At 41.4% G+C, this 19,500-nt stretch overlaps 3 protein-coding genes across 4 annotated transcripts; 2 read left to right on the top strand and 1 right to left on the bottom strand.

Annotated features, from left to right (window-relative positions):
- The first annotated feature begins 3,348 nt into the window (after positions 1–3,348).
- On the top strand, positions 3,349–5,406 carry LOC308104309 (uncharacterized protein). 2 transcript variants are annotated; one of them, XM_080454715.1, is made up of 3 exons: positions 3,349–3,482; positions 4,252–4,376; positions 4,906–5,406. In XM_080454715.1, exons 2-3 carry the CDS (start codon positions 4,273–4,275, stop codon positions 5,333–5,335), a joined length of 534 nt encoding a protein of 177 aa, XP_080310841.1. In that variant the 5' UTR covers positions 3,349–3,482; positions 4,252–4,272; the 3' UTR covers positions 5,336–5,406. The 2 variants fall into 2 exon arrangements, with proteins under 2 accessions (XP_080310841.1, XP_080310842.1); XM_080454716.1 differs by lacking the exon at positions 3,349–3,482 and having other exon boundaries at positions 4,233–4,376.
- A 798-nt stretch (positions 5,407–6,204) lies between these two features.
- Positions 6,205–7,773, top strand: LOC308105370 (DELTA-stichotoxin-Hmg2b-like). The gene is made up of 3 exons (XM_080456048.1): positions 6,205–6,365; positions 6,862–6,990; positions 7,204–7,773. The coding sequence occupies exons 2-3, from the start codon at positions 6,887–6,889 to the stop codon at positions 7,652–7,654; spliced, it is 555 nt and encodes a 184-aa protein (XP_080312174.1). The 5' UTR covers positions 6,205–6,365; positions 6,862–6,886; the 3' UTR covers positions 7,655–7,773.
- Positions 7,774–7,898: 125 nt separating this feature from the next.
- LOC308105369 (endonuclease domain-containing 1 protein-like) lies at positions 7,899–15,977 on the bottom strand. Its single transcript, XM_080456047.1, has 2 exons — positions 15,569–15,977; positions 7,899–11,751 (listed from the first exon to the last, which is right to left on the bottom strand). Exons 1-2 carry the CDS (start codon positions 15,860–15,862, stop codon positions 11,131–11,133), a joined length of 915 nt encoding a protein of 304 aa, XP_080312173.1. The 5' UTR covers positions 15,863–15,977; the 3' UTR covers positions 7,899–11,130.
- Between the last annotated feature and the right edge of the window lie 3,523 nt (positions 15,978–19,500).

Here is a 19,500-nt window from a genome sequence, read left to right as displayed (position 1 = left end):
GGGGCAGAATAGCATTTTGAGCATACAGTAGCTCATGCAGGACAGCAAGGCTCACTGGTGCGAAATTAATCCTTACATTTTTAGGTGCCTTGTTTGAACAGGTTCTAAATGTAGGCCTGTAAGATTTTGTGTAATTGTGTTTCAGTAAAAATAATATTTCAGTTTGCCAGTTGACATTTTTGCTGGGTGAGTGTTAGACAAATCGTGCAGAACTGAAACCACACTTCAGAGAGCGAGAGGCCCATGGGGAATTCTGAAAAAGCTGAGAGTGGAAGCCTTAAAACGTTGAGCTTGAAATGTTGATGATGGCACTGATCCCTGATTAACATCAATTCTAATCTGTGACACCAACTCTAAAATGTATCGTTTGCTATTGCAGGTTTTAAGACAAGACACACCTTCAGCTGTTCCTTTGTTGTATGACTGGAAAATGACAACACACTCATTCAGGTTTGCATTACTCAAGTTAAACCGATTGTGGGCCCGCTTTTATATACAGTAGCTATGGGGGGTTTTACAAAAGTTCCCTGATTTTGCTTAGCATGCTGCTTAGCTGTAATCAGAGAACATCTTAAGAGCGGAGCCATCAACGCCAAGTAACTATATAATTTGATGCAATATGGTTAAATACACTGTATTTTAGGGCACATGTTTAAATGTGCAACTCAGTGAACACTCAATACATTTACACACCTGGAAGCTGCCTAGGAAAACATTTGTGATTTTCCCAAGGGCATCTTGACAATAGTTTTTGAGGGGGGAGAGACTTTCCCCACTGACATTTTCCCAGCTATTCTGGGGGTTTGAACTTTCCAACACCAATCATAGGCATGTTTCTCTAACCTCTAGTCTCCCACAGGGTATGGATGTGTAGAGGTGTGTGTGTGCGCGCGTGTGTGACAGGTTCACAATGTTGTAAGTGTCAATCGCCTGTTGTCAGGTAACAGGGTCAATCCTCTCTCCAGCCATATGTCCTGTAGAGCGTCCTTGAGCAAAACACTGAACCCTACTCAACCCTGCTCAGTTATTGTTAGCTACTGTATAACTGAGTATCGGCTAAATGCCCAAAATGCAAAGCTTGTGTCTATTGGGATGTGGTCTGGGGACACGAATTTATTCTTTAATACTTCTGTATGACAAAGTCTGTCACTTTCCAAAAACAGTTCAATGAGGAGATTGTGTACACATCTACTTGTATTTAGGCCAGATGCTGGATATCAAGACAGGAATCAAAGAAAATGTTAAAACATAGCACACTGGGTTAAAGCTCCCAGACAATTTTATTGTTATTAAAAATTTGATTCAAAATCTTGTTTTCCGCCAAGTGACACATCACACAACGAAGTATAACTTAGCCTTTAAAAAAAAGCACTGACATTATGGAATGCTCATAGCTCCACGGAATGAGTTTCACTGCACTCGGAGTAAAATAATACTCCTTGGCTCCAAAGCATACAAACACAGAGACACGGAAATGTTATCTCTGGTTCCTGGGAGCAGAGAGGGGTGTTGTGTCATTGTCTGTGGGCACTCTGAGACACAGCGAGAGGAAGAGCCAGGGGTGGTTGAGTCAATGCCACTGTCACGGCCCTGACAGAGATGACGAGGACAGAGCGGAGTGGGCGGGAGACTTGCACCACGCTGTGGGCATAGAACACCACTGTCCTGTGGCTTTGGACAACTGACCCCTTGAAGTCTTAAAGATATCCCGATGGACGTGCGATGCACGTACGGCCTGGCTTGAAGTGACTATTTTAATTGGATGTTTTGTCCTTTTAATTAATCGGTGAGCCAGGCTATAGCCTCGGGTATGATGAATGTGATGTGTGAAGCTGTGCTGATTTGTCAACTTTACAAGAAATGTAATTAAATCAAGCTCAGGTAATCCAACTCAGCCTTTTTATTAGCATACCTATTGGCACTCGTATGAATATTTAATAAATACTATATGTCACCATGATGGGTGTCCTCACACATCAGACTGAGTTGAGCATTTCCGAAGGAACGCATAGGGAAATCTGGAACACTGCCTCGAAGGATTATGCTCCTAAAATATGGAGCAAACTGACAAAAGATGTTAGTATAGGCCGTCAAAAACCTTTATTAACTTCTATTAACAATGAAAGCATTGTCTGAGAGATTAATTATATTTAGTTTTAAATGTCCGAACCTTTGTTGTATTGTCTTTGCTCAGAGTGTTACACTGATTTGATTTCCCTGTTTTTAAGGGAGTTTAGGAGCACATACAGGTATAACACACTTATAGCTACATTTAAAGTATGAAAAATGCAATATAAATTATGTTGTTATTATTATGTTATTATAGCTTTGAACATTTTGGAAAAAGACGGTTAAACTGAACAAATCTGCAGGTTTAAGAGTTAAATGACTAGATAGATGATGGGTATCAATTAAAATGTCTTGACAATAATAAGTCCATAAATAAAATGCCCAACAGACAATTGCCACATTGTGGATTGGGTATTGGATTATACCCAAAATGAGTCATCCATAGTGTATGTAGTCTTTTCAGGTTAATTCCTTAGCAACTGAAGCAACCACACCTGATGTACTATGTGTAGGTCCTACCGTACTAATCTGTGTTTGTACAGTTTATGTTACCACATGTAAGACCCAGCCGCACCCTGTCTGTGACTGTCTAATGGCAAGTGTCACTTGCTGAAAATAACAAAAGTATGTGTGTTTTTTTAACGAAATATTTTCAGTGAGAGATGCATCATTTTGCCATAAATGTGCTCATTTTGACTTTTGCCACCATTATGTTTTTTCTTTTCTTTTCTTCCTCCCAGAAGGGGGGCCGGGACCCATTTCTGGGTCAAAATCAAACATTTTCAGATTTAAAAGAGAACAAATATTATTATTATTTTAATTAAGAAGTAGTGAAAATAGCAGATCTACAAGCTCACAATGTGTCCCATCGCAGTGCGTTGTGAGCTTGTAGATCGGTTATTTTCACTAGTTTGGGCCCCGGGGAGACATCAAATTTCTCTTTTGGGTATAAAAAGTTTGGGAACCACTGATATAGGCTACACCTTGATTATGAATGTCACAGCTATAATTCACAGGCACTTGGACTCATGGCACGTTAAAGTGGGGAAAATAGGCTGACCATCTTTACTCACATTTCAAGAATGCAACACAACAACAGAATGTCATCCAGTGACAAATTCTAATTCAGTTGGCAGACACACCTAGTAGTCTCCGAAGTGAGGTGTGACTGCGTGTGTGTGTGTGTGTGTGTGTGTGTGTGTGTGTGTGTGTGTGTGTGTGTGTGTGTGTGTGTGTGTGTGTGTGTGTGTGTGTGTGTGTGTGTGTGTGTGTGTGTGTGCGTGCGTGAGCGTGAGCGTGACTGCGTGCGTGTGTGCTCGGGGGTGTGACTTTGCGTTATGTCTTCATACCAAGCTGGGAGCTGTTTTTAGAGGACTCTTGTGCTAGCGTGTGTGTGTGTGACATAAAGCAATGTAAGTACATTTTCTCTGCTATTTAGAACATTATGTGAGAAGTTGATGCTGGCTTGATAAAAAAAAAAGAAAAACTGTATATCGACATTAATAAACGACAGATGATGAGCTATATATGGGGCTTTGACTTGTTCTAGGTGAATTCATGCAGTGTTATAATGCTGTGTGAGTGCGGTGACCAGCTGTAGCCTATGCGCATCTGCATGCAGTTTTACTCTGTCTAAGACTCAACTTTACTTTCAGACAATATGCTATCATTCATATGATAGCAAATGACATTTTAATGAGGAACCTTACAAGTGTCATATAGAGACCAAGAAAGTTCTTATTAGTTAAACATGGAGGAATTTACATTTCAAGTTTAAGACTTAAGATTATATTGAATAATAATAAACCATTTGTAACTCTGACACTGTACAAAACGGAACCAAATGGACCTGGTTCCACTGGTACACTGAGGGGGGGGGGGTGTTGGCTCAGGGGTTACAGCGACAGCTTGGGAATTGGAAGGTTCTCGGTTAAATCCCAGGCTCCCCTGTGTTACTGTCGAGGTGTCCTTGAGCAAGACATTGACTGAACCCCTAACTGCTCCCGATGAGCTGGTTGGTGCCTTGCATGGTTTTCCTCTGCGGTCGGTGTGTGAATGGGTGAATGCAATGCACATTGTAAAGCTTTGGATAGAATTGCTGTATAAATGCACCATTTACCATTTTAAGTTCATGATTTTACAGTGTATTTTACAGTGTATGTGTCTGTGCTCCACCTATAGCCTTCCCCACCAGCTGACACCATGCCTGACTCTGCGGAGGCCCACTCTGCCACTCTCACTACCAACCGTAACTGTACCATAGAGATCACCAATATCAGTGCCAGTTACTGCCTCGTGAACCCAAAGTAAGTCACTGACTGACGTCTTTATTGTCTACTATTAATAGAGATAAATGGAGTTAAAGCTGCACTCTGTAACTTTCATGTCATATACCCGATATTTGAACCGGGGTCCCCTGCACGCAAGTACTGACATGTTTACCTGTGATCTAATAGAGCACACATGCTTATTGCTCAGGGGACAAATTGCTGTTTGACTTTCAGGCAGTGCCATGTACCTTACCACAGGATCTACATTTCTCAGTAGAAGAGCAGGAACCACCAAATACAACCACTGCAGTTGTGTTTCATTATTTTTGTTATATTGTATTGTACATACTCAACCATACAGATTGGTCAATATTTTGTTCGGCAAAAAAGGTTACATAGTGTATCTTTAAATCCTAGAATACATCTTCCTCCTCCTTTTTATTATGTAGGCCTTTGGACGGATAAGAGATAATCAAAGGGGATTTCCCATGACAATTCCTTACATACAGAATTCATATTCTTGACAATAGTAACATGTGCCCTTCCCTTGTCGCACGCTCTGTAGGGTCTTCATGTCCAGTGGGTTCAGCTTCAATCCCCCCCAGCCCACGGTGCGCACCAACATGTCCGAGGTGTGCTCCTTCGTTAAGGACGACAACACGGCGTCGGGCGCCGTGGGAGTCCTGACCTACGAGCTCTTTGACATGCGCAGCCGCCACTGCAATGAGCTGGTCGCCATCATGTTCTCCGTGCCCTACGACTACAACTGCTACAAGAACTGGCTAGGCGTGGGCGTCTTCGAGCACACGCGCGCCTGCGACGAGAAGCTCTACAACCACATGTACTATGAAAAGGACTTCACCAACTACCTGCGCCACGAGGCCGATGGCTCAGGGATCATTTACCCCGGGCGGGTGGTGGATGTTAGGGCCACCATGTCCAACCAGGGCAAGGCCATTATAAAGCTGGAGCTGTATGACAAGATGGGCAGATGAGACTTGATTCACTATGTCTGTTGTTCACATATCTTGGGTGCTCTGAATAAAACAAAAAAACAATGATGTAATATATTTTGTCCCTGAATTTTGTTTTTGTCTCGTTTGAGTAATTTTCCATAACAAACAATGACTCTAATATTAGTGTCTTAAGAGCACACACCGGGGTACAGCTACCGTATATGTCAGGTGCGGGCAATGATCTCTTTTTGATCTACCAGGTGATCAATTTAGACCACAAGGTTCTGGAATCGATCTCAGGCACTGCCAACTCAACATAAGAGTAGCACAGCTTCTGTAACTTGTGTGGTAAATACTGCACTCTATCTCCCAAGGGTCTAGTCTAGTGCATTGAATGACACCCTCGTTCTCGGCCAATGGCGACAATAAGCCACTCTGACCTACTAGTACATGTGCCCAAAAAGGTTGCCCACCCCTGGTTTAAGTAAATTGAGAATATATCCCTGGTCTAAGTAAAGCGATGATGTTGATGTTGTTTAATGTAAAACATCTTATTTTTTCAATATTTTGTCTATTTTCGACAGTAAAAAAAAAATAGGTTTGTTTTTTATTATATATAAATACATACAAGTCCAACATCTGTCAAAGGTCTGTTTCTAGTCCGCTCCTCCATGGTGTAACAATGGCAACTTCTTAACTTACAGTATGTCCCAACACAGACACAGAGACAGACAGGTGTGGTCCGTGGGAGACACCATTGAATGAAAATTTACTGTGAAAACTTTGAACAAAACAAACTCATGTTTTGCATGGTTACAGAGGTATGTTGTTTTTCATGTTAGTCTGTGTACATGATGTATTGTATCTCTCTCCTCATACCTTAACGGACTTGTCCTCAACTTGTCCTCCAGACTGAGTCGGAGAGGGAGTGGGTGTGTGTTCTGGGTGGAGACGGCTTTGGTTTAGAATCAGGTGTGGTGCCATTCCACGACAAGGGTAATCTGAAGAGTGAGCTCACCATTTCAGATCTCACGTCGGCTGAGTTAAGAACAGGCAGTGATACGAACAGGTAAGACCATTTATTTGTACTCTATTAATGCAAAAAATGTACTGTAGGTTTTATTGGGTCATCAAATTAGATATTAACATAGACATACTGTACATTAACAGACATAATTTGATAATTGAATTAAGAATTATTCGATACAAATGGCACCATAAATTCTACACCCTGGAGTGTTTGAGAAATATTTATAATTATAACCACAAGATTATTTTAACTAAATGAACTCTAGCATCGCTATATTCTGGGGCGAACATTTGGCGAAGAGAGCCGATATACAAGCACACAATGCACTGCATTGCGACACATTGTGAGCTTGTATCGGCTATTTTCAATGAAGAGATTTGGTGTAGAGGGAAAAAAGGTGCAGACCAAGTCCAGAGCCCTGGGAGGGACTCCCAGTCAACAGAGTATACAGGGTTGAAGTGGTAAAGTGTAGTGTTAAGTGCAATATTTCAAGCATTGGGTAATCTCACACTTTCACTGATGCCTTTTGCTTCAGAATCGCAGCCCGCATATAGGAGAGAATGAGTGACTCAGCTGAGGCCGTGGCGGCTAATCTGAGCAGCCGCAGAAATGTCACCATCGAGATCACCAACCTCACCAACAACTACTGCCTCATCAACCCCAAGTAAGTGCAAGACTTGTGGAGGAAGATGACACAGAGGCCTGCAGCTGAGAAAGAGCATACATCAGAACCCTTCTGCAGATTAATAAAAGTTGAAATATAAAGCTTAGCCATCATACAGATAATAACACTGCCTTTAATGCCATGTCTCTGTTAGGGTAATGTTTCATAACTAATCCCCCTTCGTATTTCTTTTCGTTCTTTTGCAAAAAAAAGGGTTTTCCTAGAGAGTGGCTTGACCCACATACCACCCCAGCCTACCGTGCGGCCTCTGAAAACTGAGGTGTGCAACTTCAGCAAGACTTCCGCCAAAGCCTGTGGCGCTGTTGGCGTTCTGACCTACGACCTGTTCGAGCGGAGTAGGAACGACTACATTGAGACGCTGGCGATCATGTTCTCTATCCCTTACGACTACAACATGTACAAGAACTGGTCAGCTGTAGGAATCTACAGCAAGGGTAAAGAGTGCGACGAGGCTCTGTATAAAGATATGTATTACAACAAAGAACAGAAAAGCTTTGCACGTGCGGAGGCCAATGGCTCTGGGATCAGCCATGAGGGCAGTTACCTGGATGTCAAGGCTAGTATGTCCCCCATGGGCAAGGCCATTATGAAAGTGGAATTGTGGGACAAGCTCTTCTCACCATCCCAACATCAGCAGCACTAAGGAATACTCTCAGTATTCAGTTATAATTCCAACACGAATGTGTACAGCTGTGTTCAGTCCTTGGTGCACTTTTGTTACCATGCTATGATTCAATGTTGCAATAAATTTATACCAAGTCTAATTTGAGAAAATATGTGTGTCTCATTATAACAAGTGTCCTGGAAAAAGCTTCAATATTGGATACAGGATAACAACTTTTACACAATATCGTACATATCGCCTTAATGTCATCATTCAGCTGTCTTGTTTGCATGTTTATTTAACAAGGTTCTGCCTTAAATGCTTTCCTAATGTAATATTGACTACATTCATGATTTGCATTATATAAATGCACTGTCAATGAGACAGGCCACCATGGGCTCTAACTAACTGCCTACATTTGACAATAGCGTTCCACATCTTGAAGGAATGTGTTTTTAATGTGTCTATGTGTGTTTTGTATTCTGGTAGTAGGGCAGTGACGATTATGGTTACCATTATTATTATGGTTAATTGTCACTCAAATAATTGTGATAAACGATTTAATTGTGTTTCTGTCATTGAACATTATGAATACAAATTACATTTCTTTTTGGCTTTTAGGCTTCGTAAAAAAAAGTTGCGGAGGGCAGATATGACAAATAACAGACATATTTAATTACTTTCAAAAGAAGATTAATAGTGGAAATAGCCGATCTACAAGCTCAAAATGCATTGCATCGGTTTTGAGCTTGTAGATCTGCTATTTCCACTATCTTTTGTTTTATGTTTGAAAATATATATGAACATTCTTAACATGGAAATGATTATGATTATGCAGAAAAAAATTATTGCAATTATCTCAAAGAATTGCGATTAGGCGATCTGGTAGTGTGTTAAAGTGGCACAGAGCACTGTTTCCTGAGCAGCACCTCGTTATGTGGATCACTCAACGGTGTTCTGACAGGGTTGTGATGTGAACAAAAACAAAAATATTGTTGTTTCATATACTGGGTGCTGTCCAGTGGTGGAAAAAGTACTCACATTCTTTACTTAAGTAAAAGTATCAATACTGCAATGTAGAAATACTCTGTTACAAGTAAAAGTCCGGAATTCAAAATGTACTTGAGTAAAAGTACAAAAGTACATATTGGTATCAAAATGTACTTAAAGGGATATTTCACTTTCAAAAAAACTTTTGGTCATTTTATCATCTACTCAGGCCTTTGTGAGCCCCCAGACCGTTTTTAAGTTGCTTGGCCGTGTTTTTTCAATTACTTTTTTCATTTATTTTATTTAATTTTTCTATTGTGTTATTTTTTTTCATTTTCCAAAAAATATATAAAAAATAAATGAAAAAAGTAATTGAAAAAACACGGCCCCCTCACGCATTAGGAGGGCAGGGTGAGTCACCAGAACCAAGGACGGGTGTTTTTGATGAATCTAACATGGTTAAAATGGAGTTTGAAGTTACAATGGGTTTGTATAGGAAGGGGGCGTGTCTGATAAAATTAATATCAAATATCTAAATAATGAATCAAGCAACTTAAAAACGGTCTGGGGGCTCACAAAGGCCTGAGTAGATGATAAAATGACCAAAAGTTTTTTTGAAAGTGAAATATCCCTTTAAAGTACCAAAAGTAGAAAGAACTCATTATGCAGAATGTCCCATTTCACAAGTTTTCAAATGTATAAAACCGTATAAAAATCTTTTGAAAATAGCAGATCTAAAAGTTCACAATGCATTGTGAGCTTGTAGATCGGCTATTTTCAAATGGCCAAAATGTATATAAGGCTGAAGTGGTTAATGAATGTTTTGTAATAATAATCTAAATCTACAAAGTAGCCTAACTAGTAACTAGTAACAAGTTTTCAAATAGGCCTAATTGTAGTGGAGTAAAAGTACAATATTTGCCTCTGAGATGAAATGGAGTAGAAGTAAAAGTACTGAAAACTGGAAATACTCCTGTAACAGAAAGAGGTCCTCTGTTACCTATATTTGCACTTTATGCAAATATTTGCACTTTTATTTTGCACAGTCATGATTTTATTGTTGAAATGTTGGTGTTGGTGAATCATGATGAGCCAGTGCAATAGTAAGAGTGATGTTTAGAGTGCAAAAGTGTGGGAAGTGTGATTGGTAGGTTTGATTGAATGCTTAACCACACACCTGTTGTGTTTCCAGTATAATTGGGCTGGACCATAGTCAGGATTGCAGAGGGGGTGGTTGTGATGTGTTCTGGTTATTGCTAATGATATTTAAGTAAGTTGTACTGAGAAGGAATCATTACTTGCATTGTTCATTAAGATTATTAATATCATATGTGTATTTATATATTTATTGTGTTTGTTTATTTATGTATTAATGTATTTATTGCATGTTTGAGAACACCCATATTGGAATGGTGCAGTCTAGCTCACCTGGGCATAAAGTGCTGCTGCCAGTGTTCAAGAAAAAGTCTGACAGTGAGAGAACTGAGTTAGGAGCTGCATGTGTCTCATATGATGAATAAATACGCCTTCGGGTTAAACCAACGTCCTGGCTCTATACAGTTTCCAGCAGCTAAGTCGGCATTCTCACAACTCCATTAAAGTAAAAAATACCTCAAAATTGTCAGTGACATACTCATACAGGTACAATCAGTGAAATGTTGGGTGACCTTGACTCCCTCTTGGGTCTCCCAAGCTGTGGAATGGGGGAAATATTGTAAATTATTTTTCAATTCAGAGATGATGCACAGAAGAACGTCATTTGAGATTGTGTCTGTGTTCTGCACACTAAAGTAAACATCTGGCCTTTTCATCCCAACGCGTGTTGCTGGTATGACTTAATATACTGCACAAGTCTGCCATCTAGTGGTCCAGAGAAATCCATGCATGCATGCATAGTCTAAAATAGCTGTTTGCTGTAGACTTCCACACTTCCTTGTTCTGCTTTGGCAAAGTAGCTGCAAAGCATACACAGCATTGCAAAACGTGATTGCCATATATGTAAATAAGTTACGGGTCATTCAGAACAGGGGTCCCCAACCTGGGGTCCGCAGATCCTTCCTTTGGTGGAGACAGCGGTCCATTCGCTGGTAGTCCACGACGCCATTCAGCATTAAAATGTGTTTTATTTCATTTGATATTTAATATTCACAACCATTATCTGTAGAACAGCCACCCTCAAAAAGGCCCCATTATAACTAACCCTGTCTCTAACCTTAGTCTCAAATGATTTAGAAGGCTTTCAAATCATAGAATAAAAGAAACAAGTTTAGAACAGATGTCTCCTGGCCGTCTCCCTGGGGGTCTTCTGTGCATGCTGGGAGGAGGCCACAGGGCAGATGGGGGAGGGTAAATACCTCCATACGCTGGCCTTGGAATGCCTCGGGATCCCCCAGTTAGAAGTAGCTAATGTGGCCCGGGAAAGGGAAGACTGGGATTCTCTGCTGGAACTGTTACCTCTGTGACCCCGACTCCGGATAAGTCGGGTCACGTAGCAGGAGATGGATGGATGGAATATTTGTCCTTGATCACTCCAACCCAGAACACTGTTCATAAAAAACACTAACCGCAGCCTTAAACCTGTCAAGCAAATACATCTCAAGTGTAGCAAGAGGCATTCTTCTCACATCATATCCCCAGAACTGCTTATGAGCTGTGTTATTGACGGGCACAATCTCCTCCGTGCTATTGCGGTCGTTGCGGCCGATAGCTGCATACGTAGGGAAGGTCTCCTTCAATTCTGTTGGAAGATTATTGCTGAAGTTTGTGCAGCAGTAGGCCGACCAAAGATACTCCGGTACTGCAACTCGATGATCTTTGAGCCAGGGCTCATCTTTCTGGTAGGGAAGTATCCCAGTCACTATGTAGGCTTTTCCGAGGCAGTAGGCCGCCAGGGTTTTGTTGACGGTCTGCTCCAGAGTATCCCAGGGCCCGCTGTTGGATCCGGCCTTCTGAGGCACCGTGTTGGTCAAGGTGAAGGTGGACACGCGGTCCTCGTGGCTAGAGTGATGAAGGCTGGGGTTGAGGTGTCCACGGGTGAAAGATGAATTGATGTAGTCCAGCTCTACCGCCTGGCTCTCCACCACGTTCTGGTCCACAGGACCCGGAGGGAAGGGTATCATGGTGCCATCAGCTGATGGGTTGGCAAGCTGTGCATTGGAGGCAAACATGGCAGGATGAAAATCAGCCTAGTTGGTTGTTATTATTATTATTGTTGCTAAGTTGCTAAGTTTTATAAGGATAGATTCAGTGTATATAAAAACACTGAAAATGTAATGTGCACTGTAATAGTGGTGCTTATAGCAAATGCTAATTTGCAACACCCATCCATAGAAAGTCTCTTAAAAAATGTGAATTTTGTTTTAAGTAATCAGATCAGTCAGCAAGTTGCAGGAATTTGCTCCTTTCACAGAAAATGCTGTTTGGCAGAATGAACACGTGCCACTTGAAGCAGCTCTGGTGGATCTGCTGCAGCTCTGTAGTATTTGCATAAATGATGAGCGGAAAGTCCATTTAAATATTTATACGCAAGCTTTACATAATGAAAATCAATAAAGTTCTCAAAACTTAAAATCTTATGTTTACGGCAATGTTGAAGTGTGCCTGAGCTAGACACACAACTCCTAACTCTTCCCTGAGCGCTGTATAGCGCCCGCTGCAGCCTCTTGTAGACTCATTTCCCCCATATGTTTAAATTCAGCAGAACACATTCATTGTCTCCGCCAGGCCGAAAGGCATGGCGAGAGAGTATGTTTTACCCTCCGTCCGTCCGTCCGTCCGTCCGTGTGTCCGTCCGTCCGTCCGTGTGTCCGTCTGTCACCAGCTAATCTCCGCCACCGTTGGCTTGATCGCAGCGAAACTGTGCACACACACTCCCTGGATGCCAATTCCGAACTTCTGCCCCAAATGTTTCACATGGGCCTTTTATAGCGCCACCAGGAGGCCGATTTGTGCAAAACATATTTTTTGACAGTACTCCTACAGATTTTGTCCAAAAATCTCGCAAATCGGTACACAGTATCTCTATCGTCATTAAACAAAACTTGTCTTTCAGATTTTTCATATTACATCCTGATTGGCTAAAAATGGCTTCCAAAGTTTGCAGGAGTGCTCCATTTTCAACAAAATGCCTCAAATCATGAACACAGCATGCAATGAGGAAGAAATACCACTTGAAAATTTTCAAATCAGCCTCATGGTGGCGCTATAACAGGCCGATTCATGTTTTTACCTATAACTGCACCGATCTGTGTAAAACTTTGTATGCGCACTCCCTAGAGGTCAAGGAAAAACCTTTGCCCTGCATTTTTCCCATCTGCCTTTTATAGCGCCACCAGGAGGCCGACTTATGTAAAACACATTTATTTATATTACTCCTTCCGATTTTATCCAAATCGCAAATCGGTACACATGATCTCCTTAGTCATGTGATCAAGACGGATGTGTTTGATTTTTCATGTTCCATCCTCATTGGCTAAGATTGACATCTAAAGTTTGCAGTAGTGGCTTGTTTTGAACAAAATTACGCAAATCATGAACGCACCGTCCGATTGCGGTCAAACTTTGCACGCACATTCACACTATGTTGAGGAACAAATGCAACCCTTTTAACATTGGCCTGTTATAGCGCCACCAGCAGGTCTAATTTAGCACAAAAAAAAGTTGCACAAAATGCCTCAAACCATGAATGCAGTGTCCGATTGCCGTGCAAGGCCTAAGAACAAATGGTACCCTTTAAACATTGGCCTATTATAGCGCCACCAGGAGGCCACAATAACCTACCTGACCTGGCGGAGACCTGTGCTCCGAGGAGTACTTTTTCTAGTTTTGGAATGTAAGGTATGTTATGCTTGTTAATACTTGTCGATTCTCAGACACAGATTCTGTTGTGACTGGAATCACAATATCATAATATCTTTTTGTTTATCTGCACAGGAAGATGCTGTTATGGGGGAACGGCCGCCTATAGCTGTGTAGTTGGGTGATTGGTGACTGAAGATCTGATTGAGGGGTGCCTGTTAATCCTGTTAGCTGATTGATTAGAGAACATGGAGAGCATCTTGGGTGGATTGCTTTTGTACTGTGGTTGGTTGATTAGAAATGGAAGGGTGGCGTCTGTAGAGTAAAACAGCTCAATTGGGACATATAAGCTGCCAGGGCCAGAGGTTGATACTTTGTCTCTCTATTAATTTAAGTTTGTAGGATTTCTGAGTTGTGTTTTCTTCAGATGTGTGTTTTTGCAATTTGCATTGTTCTGGCCTGGGTCAGAATAAAAACCTTTTCACTATTTTTACTGACTTGGTGCCTATTCACACTCCTTCTCATTGTCACTTTATGACAATAGCTAAATGCAGTCAGAGGACAAATGTCATGTATGTGCAAATATACAGTGACAAAAATGAGGAGTTGGGGCCAAATTATTATTAATCATCCATTTTTTGTATGAGATTTTCAAGAAGATATTCATGTTCAATATGAATTAGATGATGAAAATATATTTGCATATACCACCATTTTAGTGACTGAGGTGAGATTTGCTGTGTTTGAGGAACATGCCAGCCATGTTATAGAACACTTCAAGTCTTCATAAATACACTTTGGAGTTAACACAAATGTAACCTAACCTACAACACAGTGTTTTGCTGATGAAGCATAATGAAACCACAAGTAAGTAACAGAGGGGGTCATTTCCTCTTCTTTTATTTGCAAAGGATCTGACTTAAATGTTTGCCTAATGCAAAATTTGGTAAGTACAGTAGATACTGTAGATGCATTATATAAATTAATTCTGCCAGTCAATGAGACAGGCCACCATGGGCTTTAACTAAAATCATGAAAATACATTTGGCTATATTGTATAACATCCCACATCTGGAAGAATGTGGTCTATTTTTCTATTCTGATGTGAAAGTGTAACAGTTCAGATCAGTTTCTTGAGCAGGGATCCAACTCATTAGGTTGGTCACAAGATGTTATGACACAGACATGGTCTAACAAAAAATATAAATGTATTGCTAGATCATAAACTGACAGCTGTTATCATGGTCAACACAAAGGACCATTGAGCTAAGAGTATTGAAGAATGTGAAAGTCCTTCAGCCAGGCACTTCTTCACATTAATACATCATCCTTTCACACGTGTGAGCTACCCAGTACACCCATTTACCCAGACACTGAGCAAGTCCATCACATCACGTGTTTGTCTTCCCCAAGGACACCTAGATAAGAGTTGTTTAGGGATAAGAGAGATACTTTCACTTTCCGCAACCCCACTTAAGCCATAGCGTGCCGGTGTCGTGCTCAGTAAATAGCAGATCTACAAGCTTGTATATCTTCTATTCACGACACGCAACGCCAGAGTGCAGCTTAGTATAAATCAGGCTTTATCTGTGATCTAGAGATGACTGTCTTAAGACTGTCTTTTGAGATAAGCTGCTGGATTACTTCTACCACAGTTCTCATTCTTTTTCTCAAGTCAAAACATTAAACAAGATATTATAAGTCTAAACCAAGTCTAATAGAAATGCGCAGTTAAGTAGCTTATGTACATATTTCTCTTGACTTCTTCTAGCCTATTGCTTTGGTGTCAAGCACAGAGTAGCCAAGTTTATGTTCAGTTTCTTAAAACTAAAACTAATGTTACATTTACAAAACTGTGTAAAGGCATAATCATTATAGGCTACATATAGCACATTTCCATATTTAACTAAAATAAATATTCAACAATTACATGTATAGCAGACTCTCTTATCCAGAACAACAAAGTGCAAGATTGGAGTAACCTAGTCAATAAACAACAGGGTACATAGTCATGTGCCAAGAAAACAATTAAGTGCTACAAAGTAACTAGGATGCATATTATATGATATTATATTGTTCCAGGTGTTTGAAATCATATAGAAACAAAAAATAATAATAATACTAAAAATAAATAGAAAAAGTTAAAATAATGCTACTGATCCTTACCTGCGGCTCAAATTTCCAAACTGCCGAAGGCCTCTTTCCTGTCGGTGGAGAAAACACGTAGGCTGAGAACCAAGGTGAGCGACGTGGGCGTCTGTACAGTGTAGCAAAGTGGTACAGATTGTTGTAACGCTGGCAGATTGGGGTCCCTGTCAAGCCTTTCGGAGGCCATGAGTTGTAGAAAGTCTGTAGGCATGGAGTGAAATCCCCGACATCAGCTCTACACAGGGACCATAATCTAGTAAAAGATAAGAGCAAGACCTGAGCATGGAAATATGCCATAATATGTCGCCTCATTGCCTGGCAGGGTGATCAATGATGTTTGTAGTAGCTATGCAGTTCCCTTCTCTGATGTAGGATCTCACACACACACACACACACACACACACACACACACACACACACACACACACACACACACACACACACACACACACACACACACACACACACACACACACACACTGTGTGTCACCCGGGGGAGTGCAACGTTGTACTGGGAGCTGCTTCCTTATCACATAAACTCTTGGTGAAAGAGGAAGAAGCACTTTCTGTGGTTAACTCTAAAATGTGCATGCCGTTACTATGGCAGTTCAGTTTAGTCAAATCTGCTAAAGCCTACAGACATACATGAGTGTCAAGTTAATATGCAATGTAATCTAGAGACAGCCTGGAGGTAACCCTTTCAGCAATGATTCTGAGACCAGACTCAAAAGAATGTTGCTGTTTAATCAGAAAATAGAAAGTGATAGGGTTGACTGGCTTACACGTGCATGTGTGTGGTGAACGAACTCCTTTAGGACAAGGTTTATTATTTTTCAAGAAAACAAAACTGACTAGCAGTATGTACGGTATTAGCTTTTGTTTTGAAAGGAAAAAAACTGACCGTGTATAAAGGTTACTTATAAAGGTCCCTTTATAAGTGACACACCCGTGTTGGATTTTTTATTATGCTGAGGAAGGCTCTGCTGAAACGTGTCCTTATGCTGCCCATGCCAAACAAAATAAAAAGCACCAAAAAAGGCATTATGCAAGTGCTGGTGAACTTTGGGCTTATAAGAATTTATTATGAGCTGTGTACCCGATAAGAGAGTAAGAACTGGGAGTTGAGTTGTGCTTGCATTCTTTTTAAGCTAAAGCTTGTAGCCTCAGAAACCACAGGTCAAGATTCAAGATTGCTTTATTTGTCATTTGCAGCTTTGGAAAAAAAATACCAAATTATGTTTCTCCTAGTTAAAGACAGCAAAAAATCATAAAAGAATAAAATGAATACTAATAGTTCCAAAAAATGCTCTATCAATCTAAATAAACAAATCCAAAAAACTAGAAGAAGTCATGTCATAATATACAAGCATAACCAGATAAAAACAGTATAAAAAGAATGAAATTAATCTATAGAGTTCATTTCATCTAATGCATAGGCATGCATACCTACCAAGTTCATATATTATCTAGTTGGGAGATTGGAGTTCAAAAGTCTGATTGCCAGGGGAAAGAAACTGTTTTGCATCCTTTCCGTCCTGGCACTGATGCTCCTGTATCGTTTCCCCGACAGCAGAAGGGAGATCAGGCTGTGAGAGGTGGTGTGGGTGATGTCCTTGGTGCTATTAGTCGCTCTCCTCATGCATCGTTGTTGGTCTGCCAGGGATGGCAGCGAGGTAACAAAGATCTTTCCGGTTCGGTCCTGTTCAGTTGTTTTCTCTCCTCAGCTGTGCTGTTACCGTACCAGGAGGTGAAACAGTAGGTGAGAAGGCCCTCGATGGTACCTCTGTAAAACATGGTCAGGGCTGGAATGGGAACGTCAACTCTCTCCAGCTGACGGAGGGGGTAGAGGCGCTGTTGGGCTTTCTTTGTAATGGCAGTGGTGTTGCTGCTCAGGGCCAGGTTGTCTGTCAGCAGTACTCCCAGCTGAGCCATCGATGGTCATTGGATGGTGTTGTGGCCTGATCCTCTTCCTGAAGTCGACAATAATTTCTTTGATTTTTTTCTAAATTGAGGGTGAGATTGTGTGTTTTGCACCAAACTGCCAGCTGCTCACCTCCTTTCTGTAGGCAGCTTCTTCCTCATCAGTGATGAGGCCGACCACGGCGGTGTCATCCGCAAACTTTATTATATGTGGTTGCTTTTAAAGATATATTTTCTAGCCTTTCTGCCTTTATTGATAGTAGATAGACAGGAAATGGGGAGAGAGAGATGGGGAGTGACACGCAGCAAAGGTCATCGGGATCGGGATTCGAACCCACGACATGCTGTCGCCCGGACCGTAAGGCCAGCGGTCGGGCCATATGTGGTTGCTTTTGAACCTGGCCGTGCAGTCGTGTGTAAGTAGTGAGCAATAAGGGACTCAGAACGCAGCCCTGAGGAGATCCTGTGTTCACTTCAAGGGGTTTAGATGTGTTGTTGCCGACTTTGACTGTTTGACTCCTCTCTGTCAGGAAGTCCAGGATCCAATTACTGATGATGTGAACTGAATATAATATATATTTGTAAATAATGAACGTAGACAGACATAAGCATTGTTAACTCCCGCGAGAGAAACAGTGATAGACTGCTAGTCGAAAGTAGGACTGGGTATAGGCTGACGATATTATATAGATATCGTCTCGGATTTCAGATCGTAATATTGTTGTTTTTTCACACTTTTCTGCCTTTATTCGATGGTACAGTAGAGAGAAATAGGAAACGAGCCGAATCGAACCCGGGAAACGCTGTCAGCATCAAAGCCCATGTGGAACGCACCTGAACCACTTGGACATCAGCGCCCCAGATTTTGTAATATTGTGATGTACATTTGCTGGGTTTTAAAGGCTGCAGTAAAAAAGCACCAGTAGTCATCCCCACTATATTGTAACAATATCGTTACTGAGGTATTTGGTCAATATCATGATATTTGCCCATATATCATCCAACCCTACTCGAAGGAGACACCTACTTTAATCTAATTCATCATGCCTAAAGTCATGCAATGCAATCAGGCCATGGGCCATTGGCAGATATTAAATTTCTACCAGCCAGCAAGGGAGGGGGCACTATGCCGTAAAGGTCCTACCTGTTACATTAATTAAATACTTGAAATCTGACCATTCTGAACATTCACTGCATTACAGAGCTGAAATGTTACAAGGCTCCACATGTATCTTCATGGAAAAGGTGCAGCCTTGGGTGGTGGTGGTGGTGGTGGTAGGGTGTGTGTGTGTGTGTGTGTGTGTGTGTGTGTGTGTGTGTGTGTGTGTGTGTGTGTGTGTGTGTGTGTGTGTGTGTGTGTGTGTGTGTGTGTGTGTGTGTGTGTGTGTGCGTGTGCGCGTGCGTGCGCGTCAATAAGCGAGTTGGAGGGTGTTGTAATTGTGACAGCCCTGTCAGTGGGGGTACGGGCAAATGTTTCTGTCTGTGGGAGCTATTACATTGTATGACATTTGTCATACAATTGGTCACTAAACCTGATGATAGTGTAACGGTTAAATATATGTGGAGAGAGTGAAAAAGTGAAAAATAAAAATAAATGTAAAAAGGTCACTTCAGTCCCTTTGTCAGTGCACACTAACACCACTTGTCCAAGTGAGTGAAACCTCTGACAGCTCTATTTAGTTTTTATGTCTGTTTTAGACACATTTCAGGAGATTGTTTATGGACATATGGTATGTGCATGACATGGCAAGCCAGCCCCTTAAGGCCTGCCTTCCCTCAGAAGGGGGAGCCTTGTTGTCTAAGAGAGGTGTGTTTGTGTGTGTGTGTGTGTGTGTGTGTGTGTGTGTGTGTGTGTGTGTGTGTGTGTGTGTGTGTGTGTGTGTGTGTGTGTGTGTGTGTGTGTGTGTGTGTGTGTGTGTGTGTGTGTGTGTGTGTGTGTGCCATGAAAGAGGGCAGGCCCTGCAGACAAGACCCACCCCAAAGTTTGGTCTGTGCTTTACACGCACACATCTGCAATCCATTCAGAATAT

This window comes from Gymnoscopelus braueri (genome assembly GCF_963280865.1).
Source record: "Gymnoscopelus braueri genome assembly, chromosome: 17".
NCBI lineage: Eukaryota > Metazoa > Chordata > Actinopteri > Myctophiformes > Myctophidae > Gymnoscopelus > Gymnoscopelus braueri.
Note: the sequence above shows the minus strand (reverse complement) of the source record. Positions and strands in the feature narration are given on the sequence as shown.